The 26895-nt window shown below is 37.0% G+C and overlaps 3 protein-coding genes across 5 annotated transcripts; 2 read left to right on the forward strand and 1 right to left on the reverse strand.

Moving 5' to 3' along the window:
* Positions 1 to 3242: 3242 nt before the first annotated feature.
* On the forward strand, positions 3243 to 6775 carry LOC111795111. Its single transcript, XM_023677361.1, has 2 exons — positions 3243 to 3624; positions 6608 to 6775. The coding sequence occupies exons 1-2, from the start codon at positions 3292 to 3294 to the stop codon at positions 6773 to 6775; spliced, it is 501 nt and encodes a 166-aa protein (XP_023533129.1). The 5' UTR covers positions 3243 to 3291.
* A 2511-nt stretch (positions 6776 to 9286) lies between these two features.
* Positions 9287 to 14510, reverse strand: LOC111796127 (ataxin-10). Of its 3 annotated transcripts, none has more exons than XM_023678828.1 (4): positions 14416 to 14510; positions 10946 to 11594; positions 9971 to 10867; positions 9287 to 9812 (listed from the first exon to the last, which is right to left on the reverse strand). In XM_023678828.1, exons 2-3 carry the CDS (start codon positions 11550 to 11552, stop codon positions 9972 to 9974), a joined length of 1503 nt encoding a protein of 500 aa, XP_023534596.1. In that variant the 5' UTR covers positions 11553 to 11594; positions 14416 to 14510; the 3' UTR covers positions 9287 to 9812; position 9971. The 3 variants fall into 3 exon arrangements, with proteins under 3 accessions (XP_023534596.1, XP_023534595.1, XP_023534597.1); XM_023678827.1 differs by having other exon boundaries at positions 10946 to 11629; positions 14416 to 14497; XM_023678829.1 differs by lacking the exon at positions 14416 to 14510 and adding an exon at positions 12106 to 12198.
* Positions 14511 to 18387: 3877 nt separating this feature from the next.
* Positions 18388 to 23990, forward strand: LOC111794933 (cellulose synthase-like protein D3). Its single transcript, XM_023677133.1, has 4 exons — positions 18388 to 18825; positions 19204 to 20100; positions 20982 to 21792; positions 21887 to 23990. The coding sequence occupies exons 2-4, from the start codon at positions 19238 to 19240 to the stop codon at positions 23642 to 23644; spliced, it is 3432 nt and encodes a 1143-aa protein (XP_023532901.1). The 5' UTR covers positions 18388 to 18825; positions 19204 to 19237; the 3' UTR covers positions 23645 to 23990.
* The last annotated feature ends 2905 nt before the right edge of the window (positions 23991 to 26895 follow it).

Below are 26895 nucleotides of genomic sequence, written 5' to 3' on the forward strand. Positions count from 1 at the left end.
TATCTTCAATTAACTAAAACCTTGTAGTTTTCAGAGATAGTGTCCTGAATTTTTTAACTCAAGATAAGATGGTCGTTTTAGTTTTATTTGGCAACCTCCGAATTTATCTCTGAAAACTATGCACCATTTTTCTTGTTTTTGCACCTTCCTTCCTAATTTGTGTTTATAAATAATTTTTTATTCAATTCGTACGTCCCTAATTTGTGTCTATAAATATGTTTTGAAAGAATGGGTTTTTCATATCATACAACAACTTGGTTCTTCTCTCTTGCTACATATTCCTATTTGGTATTATAATGATGAAGACTTTGAGCANTAGCAAGAGTATTGGCATCATTGAAGTTGTGGCCCTCACCACCTCTCAAAGTAGACGGCTTCATAGTTCCAATGGGTGGTATGTGCAAGATTTCGTCGGTAGTTGCTGCATTCATCGTATTGAGAGACCTTGCTTCTACCGGTCCAAGCAAATTTCCATTGCTTAGCAACGAAAGAATCAAAACCAAGCTCAAAGTCTTGATCATTGTAATACCAGAAGAACCAAGTTGTTGTATGATATGAAAAACCACTTCTATGAAACATATTTATAGACACAAATTAGGAAGGTATGAATGGAATAAAAAATTATTTATAAACACAAATTAGGAAGGAATGTGCAAAAACAAGAAAAATGGTGCATAGTTTTCAGAGATAAATTCGGAGGTTGCCAAATAAAACTAAAACGACCATCTTATCTTGAGTTAAAAAATTCAGGACACTATCTCTGAAAACTACAAGGTTTTAGTTAATTGAAGATAAGATGGTCATGACCATCTTACGAGTTTACTCAATATTCGGAGGTTGCCAAATTTTTTAACGAATGGAGGATTGACTTGAATAACAAACTTATGTCATTATTTTAAGTTATGGGCATCTCATGCATTTTTGTGTCATATGCATTGAGATATTTCGCCCTTATGATTAGTACAGATGCATACCTTACTACATTTATGTTCACCATGATATTATGTGGTCTCTTTCACTCTGTAATGTCTGATAGCTCATTAGTGAGTGCTAGCTAGGTCTAGGGTACGTATACGAGCCTATCTATTGGGTCCATTTGTGCATGCTTGGGTCGTGTATAGGGAAGTACTACACCCCAACCCTGCGCATTATATTTTTAAAATGATAAGTCCCACCATATCGCATGTGGTTGCATTTGTTGGCCCTAACAGATCTTTCTCTTTCCTTTCTGCTTTCAAGACTCAACCGAAAACCTTTTCCTTCTTGCTTGAATGGTAAAGTGGCTTCGCTACTGAGAATTGTGGGAGTTTCTAAGGAAAGCTATCTTCTCAAAGTCAAATCAGAATGAAAAAGGATGGAGTTCCAGCAAAACCCTTTCTAAGGATGAGGACAGTAGGGAGTTCGCTCGAAAGAATTGGCCAAGCTTTCGATCACTCTATTGTTAGATCCAAGGCACGTCTGAATCAAGCTCTCGAACAAAGTATGCACCAAACAAAGAGAAGTTTTTGATTGAGGATGGTTTAGGGTTTTCTGCTGGAGCCATGATTTCCGTCTCTACAATGGTGATCCAATGCATGCGCCTATGTTGGGTCTCGCAACTCCATCTACTGTCTTCTTCTTTGAGTTTCGCCTGTTTTCTATCGTCTCGACTTTCGGAATTGGCATGACCCTTGAAGGTCCTACGAAGCTTGTCTCACGCCCCCCTCTCACAATAAAGCTAGGGTTTGTGTAGAAATCGGTCTTATCAAGAAAAACCTCCCAAATCGTGTTTTGATTGGATCGACTGTGTATGTATGGTTCACTAGCAAGAAATCGTTGATTTTGGATTGAATACCTAAGTTCTGCACGCATCGCACGAGGTCATGCCCGTCACGAATGCAAAGTGGCAAATAAGGAACCAAGTCTCAACCCGTCACCGAGAATGTCCCTTATTTTAGGAGGTAAAGCTGCTGAGCTGAGCTCCCTGATTGAACGAGTGATATGAACCAAAAGACATCAATCATACAATATGTAAATGTAACCTAAAGTAAATAAAATGTCTTAAAATACAATAACTCTAAATTACTCTAAATTGTAACCCACCCAAAATTTATAACAATCAAACTTCATTCTTCATTGAAGTATATTGTATGATTGATGTCTTTTGGTTCATATCAACGAGGGTTGAACTATCTCTTTTCTTTCACTCGGTAATTAGGATGGATAGGAAGTCAAGACGAAAGAAGAATGATCCTTCACCGGAACCTCAAACATTTTCCTATCCTAGTTTACTGTTCAAGAATCAGTTCAGGGAGAAGAAAATGAAAGAAGAATTCTCCTTTACAATTCTAAATCATAAGGAGAAAGCCGAAAGCAAGATGAATGAGACGGAACGAACTGAACTCAATCACCTATCCTAGTTTACTGTAAAAGAAAGAAGAAATGAATTAGCAGCAAAGACTCAACCTCAAACCTTTTCCTGGGAGAAGAAAATGAAAGATGTATTCGACTGAACCGATATGACCTGAAAAAGAAAGTGTTGAAAGTCGAGACTGATGATTCATGATCCTGAACTATTCTTTCACAAGGTAAAGCTCATGAACCTATTAGTCTCATTGCAACCACATGCGATATGGTGGGACTTATCATTTTAAAAATATAATGCGCAGGGTTGGGGTGTAGTACTTCTCTATACACGACCCAAGCATGCACAAATGGACCCAATAGATAGGCTCGTTTACGTACCCTAGACCTAGCTAGCACTCACTAATGAGCTATCAGACATTACAGAGTGAAAGAGACCACATAATATCATGGTGAACATAAATGTAGTAAGGTATGCATCTGTACTAATCATAAGGGCGAAATATCTCAATGCATATGACACAAAAATGCATGAGATGCCCATAACTTAAAATAATGACATAAGTTTGTTATTCAAGTCAATCCTCCATTCGTTAAAAAATTTGGCAACCTCCGAATATTGAGTAAACTCGTAAGATGGTCATGACCATCTTATCTTCAATTAACTAAAACCTTGTAGTTTTCAGAGATAGTGTCCTGAATTTTTTAACTCAAGATAAGATGGTCGTTTTAGTTTTATTTGGCAACCTCCGAATTTATCTCTGAAAACTATGCACCATTTTTCTTGTTTTTGCACCTTCCTTCCTAATTTGTGTTTATAAATAATTTTTTATTCAATTCGTACGTCCCTAATTTGTGTCTATAAATATGTTTTGAAAGAATGGGTTTTTCATATCATACAACAACTTGGTTCTTCTCTCTTGCTACATATTCCTATTTGGTATTATAATGATGAAGACTTTGAGCATCTTTTTGATTTTTTCGTTGCTAAGCAATGCAAATTTGCTTGGACTGGTAGAAGCAAGGTCTCTCAGTACGATGAGTGCAGCAACTACGGACGCTTTCTTGCCCATACCACCCATTGGCATTGGAACTCCGAAGCAGTCTACTTTGAGCATTGGTGAGGGCCACAACTTCAATGATGCCAATACTCTCGCTAATGTCAAAGCATCTGGCCCAAGCCCGAAAGGCGGTGGTCATCATGGCCACAACTTCAATGATGCCAATACTCTTGTTGATATCAAAGCATCTGGCCCAAGCCCGAAAGGCGGTGGCCATAAGGGATGTTGTTAATGATCGAGCTTTTTAATGTTTAGACAATTATCGCTTTTAACACAGTGAATAAAGAGCGATTTTATTAATATGAAACAACTTATATTTTTCATAAAACTCAAATAGTGCATGTTATTAAAAAAACGCTAGGGATCCCATAAAATATTTAGATTTAACATTTGAAGTAGATAATTTTAATCAATCCATGTATAAAGCTCGTAAATGGCTTCGCAATGTAGAATTCATATAATCTAAGAGTTCTAAAATCTACAAAAGATGCTGATATATTTCAACTCCATAGTCCCAATACTCCGATAACACTCATCCCATACCGAGTAAGCTCATGTACCATTTGAAAAAAAAAAAATAGCAGGAATGAGTATACAAATACTCTATAAGTAGCTCACTTTTGGTTCTCGACCGTCCAAAAATCAGATTATGAATCTCTATAATATGTGGAATCCGGAATAATTTGTAATTAACATATGACACGATCATGTTCAAAAAATAACTTAAGGGTCGTTTGCACGAAGATATGTGATTGAGAGTATCCTATACAATTAGTTTATATAAGACTGGACTACAAAATATTTAATCTCTCTCCATAAGCCTATGAATTGAAAAGATTAATATTTGACAAGTGACTTGTGAATTATGAACTAATGCTTATAGTTCATAATGGCTACTTAAAAGAGAATAACAACATCCATGGCCTTTGGCGCGAGGGCTGAGGCCAGGTGATTTGACATTACGAAGAGGATCGACATCGACAACTAGGTTGTGGCCAACGTTGTGACTCAAGCTGGAGTCTTTGATATCGCCATGAGTATTGGCATCAATGAAGTTGTGGCCTTCCTGAGCCAAAAAAATTAAAACGAAGCTCAAAGTTATATCACCTCAAACAACAGTTTAGCTAAAAGATAGATAACCAATTTTGAAAGATATTTATAGAGACAATTTAGGAAGGTATTAATTAAAAAAAATATATATATTGGGAAGGTGCAAAAACAAGATAAACAGTTGGAGACAATTAGAATGTTGCCGAATAAAATTACAATCTCATAAATGACTCTAACAACCAGGAAAAAAGATATTAATAAAAAATAAAAAGAAATTAAGTTTATATTCAAAATATGTGAAGCTTATGAGAACGAATTTGAATGATAAATGCAAGCAAATTTAGAGCTAGATAGAACGTTGGCTGATACCAACCAAGTGTCTTACTATCGGCTCGGTCGGAAGACTTGTCTTATGTACGACGACATGTACTTAGTTGCCCTTGCACATGTTGTTTATGTTTTATGTTATATGATGATGTAATGATATTGTACGGTGATGTGATGATATTATATGATGATGTGACGACGTTATATAATGATGTGATTTTGTATTTAAATTTAGATGTCTTTGTGATGTTGATATGATATGNCGACGTTATATAATGATGTGATGATGTATATTTTGATATGAGACGATGACATGATATGATAACATGATGATGATGATGCATAATAACATGGCAATGTAAGATGTATGATGATGAGATGACATAATATGACGTTATTCCATATTATGATTATATACATGTATTAAATGTCATGATGCATTATGACAATTTTTCTAAGACACAACCCTAGTTAATGTTAATGATGATGATCGTATGAAGGTCAATGCATGCATGGTACTTAGAGTAATATGTGGAGGAGTATAGGGTTGTGTCATAGAGATGAAAACTATTGGGACCTCATGCATTTTGTGTGTACATATACATCGGATTACTTCCCCATTTATGATGATGAGTATGGACTCGTACACTATGATGATGATGATCATCATCATCCTGCTTCGCATGACACTTAGGGGTCTACTGACCTCNAGAGTGATCGAAAGCTTGGCCAATTCTTTCGAGCGAACTCCCTACTGTCCTCATCCTTAGAAAGGGTTTTGCTGGAACTCCATCCTTTTTCATTCTGATTTGACTTTGAGAAGATAGCTTTCCTTAGAAACTCCCACAATTCTCAGTAGCGAAGCCACTTTACCATTCAAGCAAGAAGGAAAAGGTTTTCGGTTGAGTCTTGAAAGCAGAAAGGAAAGAGAAAGATCTGTTAGGGCCAACAAATGCAACCACATGCGATATGGTGGGACTTATCATTTTAAAAATATAATGCGCAGGGTTGGGGTGTAGTACTTCCCTATACACGACCCAAGCATGCACAAATGGACCCAATAGATAGGCTCGTATACGTACCCTAGACCTAGCTAGCACTCACTAATGAGCTATCAGACATTACAGAGTGAAAGAGACCACATAATATCATGGTGAACATAAATGTAGTAAGGTATGCATCTGTACTAATCATAAGGGCGAAATATCTCAATGCATATGACACAAAAATGCATGAGATGCCCATAACTTAAAATAATGACATAAGTTTGTTATTCAAGTCAATCCTCCATTCGTTAAAAAATTTGGCAACCTCCGAATATTGAGTAAACTCGTAAGATGGTCATGACCATCTTATCTTCAATTAACTAAAACCTTGTAGTTTTCAGAGATAGTGTCCTGAATTTTTTAACTCAAGATAAGATGGTCGTTTTAGTTTTATTTGGCAACCTCCGAATTTATCTCTGAAAACTATGCACCATTTTTCTTGTTTTTGCACCTTCCTTCCTAATTTGTGTTTATAAATAATTTTTTATTCAATTCGTACGTCCCTAATTTGTGTCTATAAATATGTTTTGAAAGAATGGGTTTTTCATATCATACAACAACTTGGTTCTTCTCTCTTGCTACATATTCCTATTTGGTATTATAATGATGAAGACTTTGAGCATCTTTTTGATTTTTTCGTTGCTAAGCAATGCAAATTTGCTTGGACTGGTAGAAGCAAGGTCTCTCAGTACGATGAGTGCAGCAACTACGGACGCTTTCTTGCCCATACCACCCATTGGCATTGGAACTCCGAAGCAGTCTACTTTGAGCATTGGTGAGGGCCACAACTTCAATGATGCCAATACTCTCGCTAATGTCAAAGCATCTGGCCCAAGCCCGAAAGGCGGTGGTCATCATGGCCACAACTTCAATGATGCCAATACTCTTGTTGATATCAAAGCATCTGGCCCAAGCCCGAAAGGCGGTGGCCATAAGGGATGTTGTTAATGATCGAGCTTTTTAATGTTTAGACAATTATCGCTTTTAACACAGTGAATAAAGAGCGATTTTATTAATATGAAACAACTTATATTTTTCATAAAACTCAAATAGTGCATGTTATTAAAAAAACGCTAGGGATCCCATAAAATATTTAGATTTAACATTTGAAGTAGATAATTTTAGTCAATCCATGTATAAAGCTCGTAAAATGGTTTCGCAGTGTAGAATTCACATAATCTAAGAGTTCTAGAATCTACAAAAGATGCTGATATATTTCAACTCCATAGTCCCAATACTCCGATAACACTCATCCCATACCGAGTAAGCTCATGTATCATTTGAAAAAAAAAAAATAGCAGGAATGAGTATACAAATACTCTATAAGTAGCTCACTTTTGGTTCTCGACCGTCCAAAAATCAGATTATGAATCTCTATAATATGTGGAATCCGGAATAATTTGTAATTAACATATGACACGATCATGTTCAAAAAATAACTTAAGGGTCGTTTGCACGAAGATATGTGATTGAGAGTATCCTATACAATTAGTTTATATAAGACTGGACTACAAAATATTTAATCTCTCTCCATAAGCCTATGAATTGAAAAGATTAATATTTGACAAGTGACTTGTGAATTATGAACTAATGCTTATAGTTCATAATGGCTACTTAAAAGAGAATAACAACATCCATGGCCTTTGGCGCGAGGGCTGAGGCCAGGTGATTTGACATTACGAAGAGGATCGACATCGACAACTAGGTTGTGGCCAACGTTGTGACTCAAGCTGGAGTCTTTGATATCGCCATGAGTATTGGCATCAATGAAGTTGTGGCCTTCCTGAGCCAAAAAAATTAAAACGAAGCTCAAAGTTATATCACCTCAAACAACAGTTTAGCTAAAAGATAGATAACCAATTTTGAAAGATATTTATAGAGACAATTTAGGAAGGTATTAATTAAAAAAAATATATATATTGGGAAGGTGCAAAAACAAGATAAACAGTTGGAGACAATTAGAATGTTGCCGAATAAAATTACAATCTCATAAATGACTCTAACAACCAGGAAAAAAGATATTAATAAAAAATAAAAAGAAATTAAGTTTATATTCAAAATATGTGAAGCTTATGAGAACGAATTTGAATGATAAATGCAAGCAAATTTAGAGCTAGATAGAACGTTGGCTGATACCAACCAAGTGTCTTACTATCGGCTCGGTCGGAAGACTTGTCTTATGTACGACGACATGTACTTAGTTGCCCTTGCACATGTTGTTTATGTTTTATGTTATATGATGATGTAATGATATTGTACGGTGATGTGATGATATTATATGATGATGTGACGACGTTATATAATGATGTGATGATGTATATTTTGATATGAGACGATGACATGATATGATAACATGATGATGATGATGCATAATAACATGGCAATGTAAGATGTATGATGATGAGATGACATAATATGACGTTATTCCATATTATGATTATATACATGTATTAAATGTCATGATGCATTATGACAATTTTTCTAAGACACAACCCTAGTTAATGTTAATGATGATGATCGTATGAAGGTCAATGCATGCATGGTACTTAGAGTAATATGTGGAGGAGTATAGGGTTGTGTCATAGAGATGAAAACTATTGGGACCTCATGCATTTTGTGTGTACATATACATCGGATTACTTCCCCATTTATGATGATGAGTATGGACTCGTACACTATGATGATGATGATCATCATCATCCTGCTTCGCATGACACTTAGGGGTCTACTGACCTCCGGACATCACTACGGGCTACTAGCTTGACTATGATGGGTCCAGGGGGGTGCAAACCTCCTTGGGATCCACGCTCGCATGCGTGAATCGTGGGTAGGGAAGTACTACACATCCAATTTTGCCAGATTGAGGGCCACCCTTATGATGGTTTTAACGATAGGTCCCTAGATCACGAGTAGCATGTGTTTGCATTTCCTGACCCCAATAGTGGGGTCACTGGGTATTTCTTAAAAGACTCAAGTCGTGTTCTACTTCTATTTCAAGTAAAGGCAATGCACCCCTGTACGGCTGACGATAACATTGCAAATAGAGACCTCTTGGACTTAGGATTATATTAAGTGTTTTTACCTTTTGTGATGTCCCACATTGGTTGGGGAGGAGAACAAAACACCCTTTATAAGGGTGTGGAAACCTTCCCCTAGCAGACGCGTTTTAAAGCCTATATAAGGGTGTTTAAAAAAAAAAAGGACAATATCTTCTAGCGGTGCCCGAAAGAAAAAGCCCTAAGAGAACAATATCGGCTAGTGGTGGGCCTGGGCCGTTACAAATGGTAGACACGAGGCAGTATCCTAGAAAGGATGCTGGCCCCAAAGGGGGGTGGACTTGGTGGGAATGTGCCTGAGCCGTTACAAATGGTAGACACGAGGCAGTATGCTAGAAAGGATGTTGGCCCCAAAGGGGGTGGACTTAGTGGGAATGTGCTAGCCTTCTCGGGGTCAATCATATATCTCCATGGTATCAATTGTATTACCATACGTTAGTGACATATTATTCAATATTCCACATATTACAGAGGTTCATAATATGATTTTTGGACGTTGAGAACGAAAAGTAAGCTACTTATAGAATATAATATAATATTAATAATATAAGTAGTTTCATAATAATAAAATCACTATTTATTCCCCGATCATTGTCTAAGCATTAAAAAGCTGGATCATTAATGATGGCCACCGCTGCTAGAGATGGGGCTAGATTCTTTGACATTACCAAGAGTACCGGCATCGACAACTATGGAACTCGAGCTGGAGTCCTTGATACCGCGAAGAGTGTTGGCATCACTGAAGTTGTGACCCTCACCAAAGGCTCAAACTAGACTGCTTGATAGCTCCAATAGATGATTCGGGCAAGAAATCTTCTGTATCTGGTTTAGAAAAAGCCCAATAATGAGAGTTCGGGCAATATTTGTGGGCGCTAAGTAGAAGAAGCTTGCGTTGGTTCTTGTTTCTTCATGTACCACGTTTTTCATTCCTACAAAATAGTAATAAGAGAGTGATCTAGGCACCAGTCCTATAACATTCAACATAAAATGCAAATTGTGAAACCTTAAATAAAACTCTCAGTTCAAGACAGACATTTCAACCTTAAAAACAAGCGTCCAAACCCACAAATGAAACACAGTTTGTTACCTTAATTGTCTTTAAATGGTCGTGAGGCATTGACAAGCTTAGCGGCCTTTGTTTTTGGGTCCACCTCAACTTGAAGACCAAGTTCAGCAATCTCAGGCATATTTACAGGCCCTTGAACCTCCAATTCAGCTACAAGTTTTTTGTTTTCCATGTTCCCTTCCAGTAAGTTCCTCACAGCCCATATGCCCCATTCCCTCAAAAATGGATTGTTTTCATCAACAACACACTGCTGCAATAGCACAAACACTCCATTCTTCTTTCGAATGTCGTCTTGTACGTGTTTCTTTCTGTATAAGCAATTTGCAATGACAGCAACGATATCTCTTCGAAACCCTTTATATGGACATGGACACGACTTCGACGTGTTTGGAAGATCTGTTCTATTCTCGTTCTCTGCTTGTTGAATTGCCTTCTTAACGATGGCTGGTGGTTCGATATCTCGAAGTATGCCCAAAAGCAAATCGATAAGTCCGAGAGAGAGAAGCACATCAACTGCATCCTCGGAGACATCTTTACGTTCTCCTTCCTTACCATCGTCCTGCGCACAAATATCTCGTAAAATATTGAGCGAGTAGCCAAGAACGTCGACTGCAGTCGTGCCTGTTGGGAGACTACGCTCGCATATCGGTGTGGAACTGATAATAGGAATGGAGCTTTGAAATATTCTATGTATACACGACGCAAAATCCTTGGGAATAGAGATATCTCCAATTCGCTCGTTCAATATCTCCGATATGATTGTCAAAAGAAATGCCTGTTCAGATGAAAAGGACATGTCTTCGCCGCCATCTTTAGAAGAATCGATAGGGCGTAATGCAGAGAAAAGTCGAGGAAAATAAGGTTCCTCCAAGCAGATTCTTGAAAGAAGTAACTTCACCCAATCTTCCTTAAAACCAACTGAAAAAACATCAAAAAAGGAGTGTTAAAACACGACATTTCAAAGAAATCTAAGAGTTAGAAAATCTACGAGTTTACCTAAAGATGTTGTCCTTGTAATCTCTTCAATTATAGGCAACCCGACGTCACTGCAGAGCGATGCGACCAGTTCGGTGTTTGTACTATATAAATTGTAGAGAATCATACTCAAAGGATCCGAAATCTCACAGTAACGAATACGAGCAAGTGAAACAAACTTGTCGGGGAACAATCCACGCCAAATTGCTTGTTGATGTTCTTCTCCAGCCAATGAAACATTTGCTAGAACCTGTAGTCCTAGTCTAATGATCACACGATCGGGATCAAACAAAAGCATAGCATTTTGCAAAATGCTCGAAACGACTCCGACTCCATTTTGTTCAATAAAAACATTCTGGTTTCTAATTTCTCCAGCACATAGGTTTCTAAGGAGCCTTAAGGCTGACAATTGAAGAGCATTATTAGAAGTGTAATCGAGACACTGAATCAACTCAAGCACACAAGGAAGGATATTCTGAGAAGCGAAATTCGATCGACCCTCGACACTTTTGGAAGCTTCAATAAGGGTTTCTAAGGATGTTTCTAGAGTGCAAGAGTTTGATGCACTGAACAATGGTTGAGTAATTCTTTCAGGTATAGACTGCTCAAATGATGCTGAGTTCTTCATTTGTCGACAAAACTACTTAGTAAGCCACAAACAAGGCTGCTTCTGAATGGCAAAGGTTGAAATATTTGTGTCAGAATCTGAAATTCAAGTACAGGCATCAATAAGAATGTCTCATAACCTACACAAAGGGACTTCAATCTAAAAAATTAAAAACCAAGATCATAATTACAATAGGGTCGAGTGACTGATGCCTACAACGAGACATAAAACTTCACCAACTCCCAAACTTCGTCACAAAACCGTTTAACCTCTCTAAAAATTCTACTATTCGTCTCAAGTCAGTCGAACCCCCCACGACACCAAAAAAATAGCATGCTACAAAACAGTGCCCTTCTCACAAATCACCGCGAGACAGTCCCTAAGCTAAACCAAGCATAAATTGAAAGAATCCAACCAACAGGACCAAAGGGATGGAACAAACGAACAACCCCACAAAAGATGTCCTAAAGCCTATAAAGAATGCACCACTGTGGAAATAACATAGAGGAACGTCTCTAGACGTAGCTCAAAGTGTAGATTCTCCCATACAAAACCACCGCACAAAAAATTTTACCTTGGAATTTTCATCTTCTAGAGAGGGTGTGAGATCCCACATCGGTTGAGGATGAGAACGAAACATTCTTTATAAGGATGTGGAAACCTCTCCCTGGCAAATGTGTTTTAAAAACCTTGAGGGAAAGCTCAAAGAGGACAATATCTGCTACCTAAAAAATTTTACCTTGGAATTTTCACCTTCTAGAGAGGGAGTGAGATCCCACACCGGTTGGGGAGGAGAACAAAACATTCTTCATAAGAGTGTGGAAACCTCTTCCTAGCAGACGTGTTTTAAAAACCTTGAGGGAAAGCTCGAAAGGAAAAGCCCAAAGAAGACAATATCTGGTAGCGGTGGCCTTGGGCCATTGGGCCATTACAGAGGGGAGCAAGAAGAAAGCATAGGCAGAAGGGGGGCGGGAAGGGCATGACAACAACCTAAAGGAAGAACTACAGGAGAATCATCCAAGGTCCAGAACCTAGTGTCCCTCCCCCTTCAAAGAACACAACACCCCTAAAGAATTGAAAGAAGACATGCGACATCCAAAGCCTCTCTATCAGAGAGATGGTACAAAAAATCCAAGGAAAGCATAGAGGAAGACCGAAGTTTAGAAGAACAACAATTGATCCCAAAGATAGAACTCTTGACTTGCTTTTCAACCTATACCAACGATGGAACTCTCGACTAGTTTTTTAACCTATGTGATTTCATAATTCAAAAGAAAGACCTCTCTTTCGGGATTAGTCAACTCAGAACAGGTCAAGTGACCTACAGTTTGGCCTTCGCTTTTAGAGACTTCCTCTAAACACATCTCTATGTGCCTGCAGCCTCTAAACTTTTAACCCTTACATGACTTCAAAGAATGACAATAAAACATTGAGATTAACAAAGAGTTTTCTTGTTCCAAACAGAAAAATTGGATATCATGTGCAAGCTACATTATGGGACAAGTAGATGGGCTCAGACCCCAGCTTAAGCCCCTGAACCACCCACTTCTTCACTCAAAGTAGCACAAGCTTACTCAAAACATCCACGACAAGGATAAAGAGAAAGAGTTAGAGAAGGTCTCATTGCCTAAGCTCTAGAGAGACTTCAGGAAAATTTTCATAAACTGCTCATGTCAAAAATACGTTAAATATTCCTCTGCTTATACTAATATAAATTAAACAAGTTATTCCCTTACAGTATTGTCTTCCGCATGAATAACTCACTGTCAATTTAAATTTCAAAATTTTCAATAATTAACCAAAAATTCATATAAACCTTTGATATTGTGAGATCCCACGTCGGTTGGGGAGGAGAACAAAGCATTCTTTATAAAGGTGTGGAAACATCTCCCCAGCAGACGCGTTTTAAAAACTTTGAGAGGAAAATCCGAAAGGAAAAGCCCAAAGAGGACAATATCTGCTAGCGGTAGGCTTCGGCTATTACATATTGGTATTAGAGCCAGTCACCGAGCGATGTGCCAGCGAGGAGGCTGAGCCCTGAAGGGGAATGGACACAAGGCATTGTGCCAGCAAGGACGATGGGCTCCGAAGGGGGTGGGGATTGGGGGGTCCCACATCGATTGGAGAAGAGAACGAGTGCCAATGAGGACGCTGGGCCCCGAAGGAGGACGGATTGTGAGATCCCACATCGGTCGGTTGGAGAGGAGTACGAAGCAGAGTGTGGAAACCTCTCCCTATCAAAGGAGTTTTAAAAACCTTGAGAGAAGACCCGAAAGGAAAAGCCTAGAGAGGACAATATCTACTAGCGGTGGGTGGGCTTTGGATGTTACAGATATATCAAGCCCCGCATAATAAAAAACACCGAAAGTAGAATTCTACATAAAGAAACACGAACTTACAGGGGACGGAAGTAGCATTTATAAACTTAATTTTAGGAGCATAAAACAAAAGTAAAATGGTTTCCAAAGGAAGCCTAACATTCCATATGAACCAAATAAAATTGCAAACAGGAACACAAAGGAGGCCTAATATCAATTGGAAAAAAGTTACAGCCCTTCAAATTCGTGGGGGCTTGGGAGTGGACGAATTGAGAAGTAGAAATTTAGGTTTCTTAGCCAAATGGCTTTGGATTTCGGCGATATACTCAGCCTGACAACACCCTTACGAAGAAGGAGATCAAAATTAAATTTGGCCATTCGAAGAGCACTGAAGCAATCTATAGGCTGTGGAAAAACATTTTCAAAAACGTATGATTTTTCGCAAGTCGAAGAGTTTTGGGAGGACAAATGAGATAATCCAAGAACCTTTTGGGGAGAATTCTCTAATACTCAGTAACAGCATCCAAATAATCATAGTCACATGGAACATCAAGAGAAGAACATACCTAGCCGGGGAAGTCCTGAAGTGTTGCCGGAGAGTTTGGAAGCTTTCTCGTGCAGAAGAATTTCCAATAAATTGAAAAAGAAAGTCTAAGGGGGGTGTTCAATATGGGTTAAAAATTTAAACCCCTAACCCCCTAAACTTGAACCTTGAACCGACCCAACTCGAACCGTAGAAGTTTAATTGGGTTTGGTTAATTTTCTGAACCCGAACCCGAATAAATTCGGTTGAAGTTTCAAGTTCATTGAATAAAATTTGAAGTTAACTCGAACACAATAAAATTTTATAAAATATATTAAGAAATCTTGCACATTCCTAGGTTGACTTGCTATCGTTTTAGTTTGCTCTCGTACGCTCTTCACTCTTGCTATCGTTTGCTATGCTTTTTTTTCCTTTCTATTATTTAGTTTGATACTGATCTAAATTTTGTTTAAATTTGGTGCAAACATTTAGTTCCATTAACTTGTGACACTTTTTGCTCAGACGCGAGTGAAGCTGAAGACGAGTAATGCAGAAATTTGTGTTTTCGAAGAAGATTTACAAATGGAGTATGCATTCCAAGCCCAAATACTGTTGTATGTTGTTGTAGTCATGAAAGTGAGTGAGCTGCTCTCGTGTGGAACAAAGTTCTTACTCATGTGTCAAATAAGGGCCGGAATTTTGTTATAATCTATTTCTATAAAATAAATTGGCACAAGTAATAAATTTTTTTTGGTTTCTTCTCTTTCTAATGCAATGCGTTAATCATCGTTCGTGCCTAATGGATTTGAGTTTTATTAGCTAAATGAATCTCGATCCACCTATTCGGAAGACTTGATTTGGTACTTGAACAGTGAAGTCCTACTCTCTCACTTGCTCAAGAGACACTTTGTTTATGGTCAAGAGTAAGAAAAATATAAAGTTATTAGTTTAAAGTGTACTTAGAAAGGCTGAGGTACCTCTCTGTCAAACCTACTAATACGTTTTTTTCCAACACAAGTTCGCCACTAACTGTAACAGCACTGTCCGCTAAAATTTGCCCTTTTTTAATGCATTTCTCCGAATGAACCTGAGATTTTTGCTGCATACAAGTATTTTTGTTAGAACGTTGATACAGAACTAATGGAATTCTTCGAGTATACCCATTGCCCGAAAAAATGATCTTGTCAGTATCGGTATAAATGATCTTTCCCCCGTGTTCGGCTATAGCGGCAACCCCTGAATCTCGAGCCACGTGGCGTTCCAACCCAGTTCCAACAATGCACTTTTCGGACCGAGAAAGCGGGACTGCTTGACGTTGCATATTAGAACTCATTAAAGCACGATTCGCATCTATAATTTATATATTTTTATTTAACTCAAGTTAACCCGAAGGTTTTATCCCTAAACCCAAAAACCAAACCGATTGAGTTCGGGTTCAGAAAAATGAACCCAACCCTACCTGAAATGCTAATCTAACCCAACCCAACTCTTATAGTACGGGTTGGGTTGATCCAGGTTGTTGGGTTGAATGTACATCCTTAGAAAGAGGTTTCCACACCCCTACAAAGGGTGTTTCGTTCTCCTCCCTAACCAATGTGGGATCTCACACGATGGCTCTCATTCGGAAGTGATCTCGATCATTCATATACCTCTTTTTTACTCGGGTGTCACAAATACATACCTAGAGCATTCAATATGCATAAAAATGATAGATGCCCATAATATTTAATGAACATTAAATTGATGTATATGAAACTGGAATGTTAATTAAAGGCGAGTCAATTTATTTTCGTATTCATTACATCATATTTATTTTTATTTTGTTAATTAAAGGTGACGTCTCAAAGTTTCAATACTAAGTTATTACATTTATAACTCAAATTGTGTACCCACAACGTGGGGGAAGATGGTTGAATGACACACATCTCTAGGGAAAAGGGTAGCCAACAAATTCTAATATGCATCTCATTCATTCACATTCCCTAAAAATAATTGACCTCGACACTAGAAAAAGATACAATCATACCCCTTTTTATTATTATTATCATTTAAAGAGCGACATACGTACAGATACTCACAAGACCGAGACGAAAAAGTCTTTCTCGTTTCTATCTTCACCACCTATTTTATTTCTTACCCTAACGAAAGTCTCCATTTATTTTCGTGGAATCAAGGTTGAGATTCCAAGCAGGGAATTTACTAGAATTTTTTCCAGTATATTTTTTATTTTTCAATATAATATTTTTTTAATATAAAAAAGAACATATTAATAAATCAAGGTTTTTATTGAAAAGTTAAGATATAAAATTGATTGGAATTTTAAAAAGTCCTTTCTTATATATATATAAAATGAGACCGATAGGTGAAGGAGCGAAGCTGCGAGACCAAGGGGAAGGAGCGAGAACTTCCAGAATAAGCATGATGCAAGCCTCCGTCTATGTATCGACTATCGGGCCCATAACAACACTAAAAATAAAAAAAGAGCCCGTGCCACTCATCGCGAACTTTTTGATCAATTAGGTGCAGGAAGGTATTTCACCAAATTGGACTGACGACTGGAGTTCTAATGGGAAGTGGAATTTATAAAAATCTATATATATATATTAAGTGGGGCAGGAAATTAGGTAGGATGAGAATTGAAAATGTAATCTCGTCTTAGGACTCCGGTCTCAAGTTAAATGAATCAGTGTCAACTTTAGTTACTAAACTAATATTTTAATTTTTAACCAAATTAAAAAACAATTATTTTTTATTTTAAAAACTTTTAATTTCGTGTTTAATAAATTTCTAAATTTTTAATTTAATATTGCGTTGGAATCGAAGAATAATTAATTAATAAGATAGAAAAGAGAAGAAAGTATGCACATGAACTAATTTTGGATCTTGAAGCAAAGGTTTTCTTTTATTACTATTTTAATAATAATAAAAAAAGAAATTAATAAGTTGTAGATCCAGTGCTAGATCTACCACTGAACCTATAAATTTATGGTTAAATTGTAATATTATTAAGATAGGATAACATATCATAAAATAATTCTAATGATTCAATAAAACTACCATAAATAATTTCTACACTATGTATCGACCTTTAATTATAAAACTAAATTGTTATTTTCTTGAAACTATAAGAATTATATATTTTTATTTTTTTTTTATGTTTTTTTAAGCTAAATTAATAAAAATAATTATACTTTCCTCTTCAAAATTATTTAAACTTTTAAAAGTTTCAATAATATTTTAAAATTTCAAAAATTAAAAAAAAAAATATTCTTACGGTTAATAACACGTTTCAAAAGTACTCATAAATTTTCCAAAATAATATTAATACATTGGCGTTTTAGTTCAAATAGTAAATATGTTTTTAAACGTTTTAAATATATTAAAGAAAATCAATGAAAATTTGAAAGTTATATATATATATATATATATATATATATATATTAAATTTAATTAAAACTTTTCAAAATTTATGGATATTTTTTAAAACAAATTAGAAAAGTTATAAAAGATACATTAAAAAAAAAGGCAATCCAATTTAATTATAAAAAGATGTATATTATCCTTGATTTTTTTTTTTTTTTGGGAAATATTTCATAACTGTTTAAGATTATTTTTAAAATAAAATATTAACGTTGAAGAGTTTAAGGATATTATTAAAAATTTTAAAATTTTAAAATATTTTTTTTAAAAATGGAAATAATTTTTTTTTTTATTAGTTGAGTTCATGAAATACAAAAATAAAACAAAGGACGAAACATCGTTTTTTAAATTCGATTAAAACAAATATTTTAAAAATATAAAAATTAAAAGTTGAAAAAATAAATTATTTAAAGCGTGAGGAAAATATTTAAAAAATAAAAATAAAAATTATGAATTACCATGTGCAATTCATAAAAAAATATAGTACTTTATTACGTTAATTATTAAACTTTTTGATAAAAAAGAAAAAAAAAAAAAAAAAAAANTGTATTAAATCTCCGCGTTCTTCTCCATCCTGTCCGGATTGAACCGAGGACACAAAAAGCATGCCACACTCCCATTGTAATTTAATCAATTCTGTACTAATTTTTGAAGCAACCCAAATGGCGGAATGGTAGATTTTGATAGCAACCGGTAAACAAACGCCGGCTCTTCATCTAATCTGCTCCACGACTTTCTTCAAATTCAAACCCATTCAACTTTAATCTCATTTCAAGCCGATTAAATTAATCCCAAAATCATCTCTACTCTCTAATCATGCTTTATTAGTGTTTCCCCCTCATGCTTGCTTGTGACCCATTTCCACTTTTCGCTCTGAATCTTCCTTTAATTCCTCTTCTTCTTACTTCATTCTGGAGCAGAGATTAGTGGTTTGGATTTGGTTTCTTTATCACCGGCGGCTGAATGCGGCGGACGCGGCGGACGCGGCTGATCTGTTCGATCTTTGGTGTTTAGCTAATAGACAGCGTTGGAGGTTTGATTTCGTGTTTTGTGTTCTTGGTCTTTCATTTTTGGCTGCTGAAGTTGAGATAATGTAGCAGGGTTTGAGTTCTCTGATGGGTTTTTCTTTGTTTTCCCATTATCATTACCGTTTTGTTCTTGATTTTGTTTATATTCCGCCATTTTTGCTCTTGGAAGCCTTGTGTACAGCACTTTCTTGACCCTTTTTGTGAGATTCTCTAAGAAGCTTTAATAGATCGATCGAGGATCTACTTTTTATTGTGATTTTGAGTTATGATGTGGTGGAGAATGTTTTTTATATCTGTGTTCTTAGTTGTTGAGTGGTAGGATCTAACTCTTGGTTGTGATGATTCTTGTTTTGGCTTATATTTTTTGCATTTTTGATCTGTAGAATCTCAAGGAAGAATCATTTTTAGTGTTTTATTATGGCTTCAAAGTCATTTAAGCTCACCCGTTCAAATCTGTCATCAAATTCTAATGTGTCTGATGCACAAAGGCAACCATTGCCTCAGACTGTGACGTTTGCTCGGAGAACGTCCTCTGGTCGGTACGTTAACTATTCGAGGGATGATCTTGATAGTGAACTGGGGAGTGGTGAGTTTACAAACTACACAGTGCATATACCACCAACACCTGACAATCAGCCCATGGATCCATCCATATCACAGAAGGTTGAAGAGCAATATGTCTCGAATTCGCTCTTTACGGGGGGGTTTAATAGTATGACACGAGCTCATCTTATGGATAAGGTAATTGAATCTGAAGCAATCCATCCTCAAATGGCTGGCACGAAAGGATCTTCATGCGCAATCCCGGGGTGTGATGCAAAGGTTATGAGTGATGAACGTGGTAATGACATTCTTCCTTGTGAGTGTGATTTCAAGATATGTCGAGATTGCTATGTCGATGCTGTTAAATCAGGGAATGGCATCTGCCCTGGCTGCAAGGAGCCGTATAAGAACACAGAAATGGATGAAATAGCCGTCGAACATGGGCGACCATTGCCACTTCCTCCCCCACGAACAATGTCGAAGAGTGAGAGAAGATTGTCGTTAATGAAATCGACAAAGTCCATGAGGGGAGTTGGAGATTTTGATCATAATAGGTGGCTTTTTGAAACAAAGGGTACTTATGGATATGGCAATGCTATATGGCCAAAGGATGGGGTTGCTGGAAATGGAAATGATAAAGACGATGAGGTTGTCGAGCCGAAAGAGTTTATGAATAAACCATGGAGGCCATTGACACGAAAACTTCAAATTCGTGCTGCTGTTATCAGCCCGTATAGGTATGATCTCTGTTTCTTACTGATTGCTCTTTCATTCTATACCTTATAGAATATGTAATTTCACTCTCGATTCTGGAGTCGAGGCCAAAACTTTTGTATAAATTTTGAAATCGAAGAAGCTCCCGATTCGAATATAGTAGGAAAGTTATGTGTGGCTTTGATATGGTCAGCTGATGGCCTGTGACAGTAGTCCAGGTAACGAGTAGTGCATCAGTCATCCATGGCTCAAGTCCACCACGAGTAGATATTGTCTTCTTTGGGCTTTCCCTTTCGGGTTTCCCCTCAAAGTTTTTAAAACGCGTCTTCTAGGGAGAGGTTTCCACACCCTTATAAAGGATGTTTCGTTCTCCTCCTCAATCGATGTGGGATCTCACAATCCACCCCTTTTCGGGGCCCAGTGTCTTTGCTGGCACTTGTTCCCTTCTCCAATCTGTGGGACCTCCCAATCCACCCCCTCCCCTTCGGGCCCTAGCGTGTTTGCTGGCACACCACCTCATGTCACCCCACCCTCCTCACTGGCATATCGCTCGGTGTCTGGCTCTGATACCATTTGTAACGACCGAAGTCCACTGCTAGCAGATATTGTCCTCTTTGGACTTTCCTTCTCGGGCTTCCCCTCACGGTTTTTAAAACGCGTATGTTAGAGAGAGGCTTCCAAACCCTTATAAAGGATGTTTCGTTCTCTTTCCCGACTGATATGAGGTCTCACAGTTAGACTACCCATTTTGGTTTCGATTCGCATTATGATTTGAAATTTTGTTTTCGGTCCTCAAGTAATTTGTTTATCTCGTTTTATTTGTAATATTTTGTAACTTTCATATTCATTACTCCGTTCCCACGATGACCGATTAACTTTTATTTTGCAATACCCTTCTTCACAGGCTTCTCATTCTTGTTCGTATGGTTGTTCTTGGATTTTTTTTGGCTTGGAGGATTCGGCATCCGAACACTGACGCATACTGGCTGTGGGCAATGTCAGTTGTTTGTGAAATATGGTTTGCTTTTTCTTGGCTTCTTGATCAACTGCCCAAGCTCTGCCCCGTTAACCGGGCCACAGATCTTAATGTACTGAAGGATAAGTTTGAAACACCTAGTCCTAGTAATCCTACTGGAAAATCTGATCTTCCAGGAATAGATGTCTTTGTTTCTACTGCTGACCCAGAAAAAGAACCCCCTCTTGTCACAGCTAACACTATCTTGTCGATTTTAGCTGCTGATTATCCTGTCGAAAAGCTTGCTTGCTATGTTTCGGATGACGGAGGTGCGCTTCTAACCTTTGAGGCCATGGCAGAAGCAGCAAGTTTTGCTAACACATGGGTTCCTTTCTGTCGAAAACATAATATTGAACCTCGAAATCCCGAGTCTTACTTCAATTTGAAGAGAGATCCATTCAAGAATAAAGTACGATCAGATTTTGTTAAGGATCGGAGACGTGTGAAACGTGAGTATGATGAATTCAAGGTTCGAATAAATGGCCTTCCTGATTCTATTCGTCGTCGATCTGATGCCTATCATGCAAGGGAGGAAATCAAAGCTATGAAGCATCAGAGGCAACATGTGGCTGATGACGGACCAGTGGAGAGTGTAAAGATCCCTAAAGCAACATGGATGGCCGACGGAACACATTGGCCTGGAACGTGGATGCAACCTTCTTCCGAGCACTCCAAGGGCGATCACGCTGGTATAATACAGGTACGTATTTCAGCTCATTGCAATATTATATTCCATCTGCTTGCTGATTGTTCCCTGATATTTTTGAGGCTTGCTAATAATCGGTTATATGCAGGTGATGCTTAAACCTCCGAGTGACGAACCACTGCATGGAACTGCCGAAGAAACTAAACTAATTGATCTATCTGAGGTTGACATCCGTCTTCCTCTTCTTGTTTATGTTTCTCGTGAAAAACGTCCTGGCTATGATCACAACAAGAAAGCAGGGGCCATGAATGCTCTAGTTCGAGCGTCAGCTATTATGTCAAATGGGCCATTTATCCTCAACCTTGATTGTGACCATTATATCTACAACTCCCAGGCAATGAGAGAAGGAATGTGTTTCATGATGGACCGTGGAGGGGATCGTATTTGTTATGTTCAGTTCCCGCAAAGGTTCGAGGGCATTGATCCTTCAGATCGATATGCCAATCACAACACTGTGTTTTTCGATGTTAACATGCGAGCTCTCGATGGACTTCAAGGTCCAGTATATGTTGGAACAGGATGTCTCTTTAGAAGGATTGCCCTTTACGGTTTTGACCCACATCGATCAAAAGAGCGGCATGCTGGTTGCTGTAGCTGTTGCTTTGGTAAACGGGGTAAGCATACATCGATTGCGAGTAGCCCGGAAGAGCATCGAGGCCTGAGAATGGGCGACTCTGATGATGAAGAAATGGACATATCCTTGTTCCCAAAAAGATTTGGAAATTCTGCTTTTCTAGTTGATTCAATTCCAGTTGCAGAGTTTCAAGGACGCCCATTAGCCGATCACCCAGCTGTGAAATATGGACGCCCGCCTGGTGCTCTCACCATTCCTCGTGAGCTTCTCGATGCATCAACCGTTGCAGAGGCAATCAGTGTCATTTCTTGTTGGTACGAAGACAAGACCGAATGGGGACAACGAGTCGGGTGGATTTATGGATCTGTCACAGAAGATGTGGTCACTGGGTACAGAATGCATAATAGAGGATGGAAGTCGATTTACTGTGTAACGAAACGTGACGCTTTTCGTGGAACCGCTCCTATCAATCTCACTGATAGGCTCCATCAAGTCCTCCGATGGGCTACCGGGTCAGTCGAGATTTTCTTCTCTAGAAATAACGCCCTTTTGGCTAGTCCGAGAATGAAAATTTTGCAAAAGATCGCCTATCTTAACGTCGGAATCTATCCGTTCACTTCCATTTTCCTAATAGTCTACTGTTTTCTCCCTGCACTATCCCTGTTTTCTGGGCAGTTCATTGTTCAAACTCTCAATGTTACTTTCCTGACGTACCTTTTAGTCATCACCATCACTCTATGCCTGCTTGCTGTTCTTGAAATCAAATGGTCTGGCATTGAATTAGAAGAATGGTGGAGAAATGAACAGTTTTGGTTGATTGGAGGCACCAGTGCTCATCTTGCTGCTGTTCTTCAGGGTCTGCTAAAAGTCATTGCTGGGATTGAGATTTCATTCACTTTGACATCGAAATCAGCTGGTGACGACGTCGATGACGAGTTCGCCGATCTCTACATTGTGAAATGGACGTCCCTCATGATTCCACCCATCACGATCATGATGGTCAACCTGATCGCCATCGCAGTCGGAGTCAGTCGAACCATCTACAGTACAATTCCACAGTGGAGCCGGTTGATAGGTGGTGTTTTCTTCAGTTTCTGGGTTCTAGCTCATCTCTACCCTTTCGCCAAAGGGCTAATGGGAAGACGAGGGAGGACACCGACCATTGTTTTCGTGTGGTCGGGACTTATCGCCATCACCATATCTCTTCTTTGGGTAGCCATTAATCCCCCAAATGGTGCAAATGATATTGGAGGTTCATTCTCTTTCCCTTGAGAGCTGTTTGTTTTGATATCAATCAATCCAGCAATGTTCTTTAGTTCTTCTTCATGTGCTGTTTCTGATGGGTAGTTCTAAGTTTTTTGATAGCGTCTTGGATTTTGAGCAGCCTGTGATAGATTATTACGTCCATTTGATTCTTTTGTTCTCTGTTGATTTAGCCTCTGAATTACCATTTTGATCAAGTAAATGCTAGAGGACATGAATATAGCCTTGAGTGATTAGGGTTACAATATAAGTTTGTTTCTTGAACGTTGCACGGTTGCGTTTAGAAACTTGGACTTGTTAGATATAACTTTGATAACTGAGAGATTATACTCGAAAAAATTCGAATTTCTAATCTTTTTTCAATGAGCTATGAGCTAAAGTGTAACCGCTCAAGCCTATCGCTAGTAGATATTGTGTGCTTTTCCCTTTCAGACTTCTCGAAGGTTTTTAATACGTGTCCTCTACTAGGGAGAGGGAGAGGGAGAGGTTTCCATATCCTTATAAAGAATGCTTCGTTCTCCTCCCTAACTCATACAGGATCTCACATAAAGTTAAGAACTTGATTTTTCCTATTTACATGCGCATTGCGTCAACACTAGTGAAAAGGAGGTCGAATTTACCGAAGAAGGAATGAGCAAATCGGGTGCTTGTGGGCCCCCTCTACATCACGTGCTTTGTTCACCTTCGTTTCCTAAGAGGGGTTGAGATGACTAGCTAGTAGCTACAGAAAATGAACTTGGGTGGGCTTTGCGTGATTTGCGTTTTCTTGTGATGAGAATTTCTTGTTCTCTTACAGAAGTCCCGTATCCATGTCGGGAACAGGTAAAGCCTTGTAAAACCGCATGAAACTCTGAGCAATGAAGGATGAGACGACTCCCCTATATTAAATTGACAACTGTCGTATAATTTTATTTTATTTATCTGTATGATGTCTTTGGGATATACATCATCAAACTTAATAAATTAAAGATAAGCATTACCAATATTTCAAATGTCAATTTCTTGTGAATTTATTTATTAATTTTACAATGTACCAATTCTTATTTCAATATCTCAAAATTATTAGGTATAGCATTTGGTATGAACACAAACAAAAACAAGTAACGGTCAATTTGAACAAAAAGAAAATCCAACACGATAAATTTTTTATTTTAAAGTTTCAACTAAGAAACCGTCACAAATGGCATGTCTATATTACTCGATATTAACTATCATTTAAGAAATTTTGTATTGGCAACGGTTTGGTGAGAATAGTTCAACCGAGTCGAACTATTTCATTATTAGCCTTTTCTAAGATGAAGTGTTGATCAATTTTTAACGGGTTTTGTCTTATCATGATAAAATGAATTCTTTCCATCCAACTCACGTACGACTCTCTCAATCCACATGTCTTCACACGTCTTCACACGTTCTGTGAGCAAAAGATCTAAATTCTCTTCGAACACTACTTCTTGCAATCACATACTAATTTTTTTTTTCTCCTTCATGTTACGAGATTATCCCATAGAAGAGCAATAGCATGAAGTAGATATTTGATCTGTAATATCACATGTCGGGTTTGCATCGATATAAATCTCAACATTTCTCGAATCAGTTTTTATAAGAAATATTCAGTTCCCGAGAGTCTTCTTAATTTGGTATACAACCTCCCTAGGCTCTTTGTAGAGTTATGCATAAATTGACTAACGATGCTGACATCAAATCCAGTATTTGGACGTGTTGGAGAAAGAAAAATGAAACATCGTGATCTTACACACACAAGCATGCACGTATATTTTATGTTCATGTTAGCTTGTATGGTCATTAGTAAAAGTTACAAGCCAACGACCTTTAGAAAGGCCTCAAAATATCACTATGAATTAATGAAAACGGGTCTAAAGATTTGTCACGCCCGTTAGGATAAATATTTCTAACATACTTAGAGAGTCGACAAATTTCACCAAAAAAAAAAAAAAAAAAAAAANAATTGACTTTCACTCGATAAAGGCTACGATGCTATTTAACAATGCCAACTATCTTTCCCGAACTTACTTTCCAAAAATTCACACAAATTCAAATAAAATACACGAACATAATTAAAATCAAATTGGATTGTTACGTATTATTAAATAATAAATTATTAGATTAAAAATATTTATTATTATAGTATTTAAATTACAATTTAACCATCACAAAATAACTTGGACACGAATTTAATATAAAAAAAAAATAATTTAAACCATTATAAATAATTTATTTAAAAATAAATAAATAAATAAATAAAAGAGATGGAGGGTGGAAAGCATGTTTTGACAATGGAACAGCTGGCATTCACACAGGCCAATGGAATGGACACGGTTTCCTGACAATCTTTTTTTTTTTTTTTTTTAAATAATAATAATAATAATAATAATAATAAATTAATTAAATTATTACCTGTTCATTAGTCATCATGCTTCCCATTTTTTTCCTTCTTTTTCTCCCTCTTTTTATTTTCTTTCCTCACATGCAATGCAATTATTATTATTATTTTATTTTCATTTTAATTTACTTTCTAAATTTATAAATTAATTTTCAACCAAAAAAAATAATAATAACTTTATTGGTAGATTTAGAAATAACTTTTAAATTTATGGACTAATTAAAATTCTTTCTATATTTTATTTTAATAATTTATTTTCTAAAGTAAGAGTGTTAAAAAAAATTTGATTAATTCAATCTAAATAAAAATTTTATTCGTTGAATTTATATTTATATTTATAATTGATTTTATTATTTATTCTTAATTTTTTTTAATTGTGTTTAATTTATAATTAAATATTTAAAAATAAATATATAAGTGTTGTCTAGGGTTGACACATTTACAACTCGAATAGCATTTCAACTTGACGTAATTGAACCCACAAACAAATCAAAGTTTGAATATACTCTAATATTTGTAACTAAAAAGAACAGATTTGGCAATTTTCGGGACCGCTTCGTGTATGTACTCGGCCCCTCTCTTGAAGATGTGAGCGAAAAAAAAACTTCAAAATCGACCCAAGCGAAGATCGGGACTCGAAGGCTACCAATTCAAAAAAGAAAAAAAATGGTGAAAGTAAATGATATGAACACTTTTTAATCTAAAAAGGAAACAAAATAAAATAAATGATTAATTTTCCAAATTAAAATTATTGAAAATTTAAAGATTTTCCACCGCCTGTGTTCGTTCGCCTTCCTTATTTGCATTTTTTTTTTTTTTTTTTTTTTTTTTTTTTTTTTTTTTTTTTTTTTTTTTTTTT

Source organism: Cucurbita pepo, chromosome LG05, assembly GCF_002806865.2.
Source record: "Cucurbita pepo subsp. pepo cultivar mu-cu-16 chromosome LG05, ASM280686v2, whole genome shotgun sequence".
Taxonomy (NCBI): domain Eukaryota; kingdom Viridiplantae; phylum Streptophyta; class Magnoliopsida; order Cucurbitales; family Cucurbitaceae; genus Cucurbita; species Cucurbita pepo.

Excerpts from the sequence above, each read along its gene's own strand:
- LOC111795111 (XM_023677361.1), top strand. The coding sequence starts at position 3,292 with ATGATGAAGACTTTGAGCATCTTTTTGATTTTTTCGTTGCTAAGCAAT. Across the intron at positions 3,625-6,607 it reads CGAAAGGCGGTGGCCATAAG|GGCCACAACTTCAATGATGC; the intron begins GGATGTTGTTAA and ends AGCATTGGTGAG.
- LOC111794933 (XM_023677133.1), top strand. The coding sequence starts at position 19,238 with ATGGCTTCAAAGTCATTTAAGCTCACCCGTTCAAATCTGTCATCAAAT. Across the intron at positions 20,101-20,981 it reads GCTGTTATCAGCCCGTATAG|GCTTCTCATTCTTGTTCGTA; the intron begins GTATGATCTCTG and ends CCTTCTTCACAG. Across the intron at positions 21,793-21,886 it reads ATCACGCTGGTATAATACAG|GTGATGCTTAAACCTCCGAG; the intron begins GTACGTATTTCA and ends GGTTATATGCAG.
- LOC111796127 (XM_023678828.1), bottom strand. The coding sequence starts at position 11,552 with ATGAAGAACTCAGCATCATTTGAGCAGTCTATACCTGAAAGAATTACT. Across the intron at positions 10,868-10,945 it reads TACAAGGACAACATCTTTAG|TTGGTTTTAAGGAAGATTGG; the intron begins GTAAACTCGTAG and ends ATGTTTTTTCAG.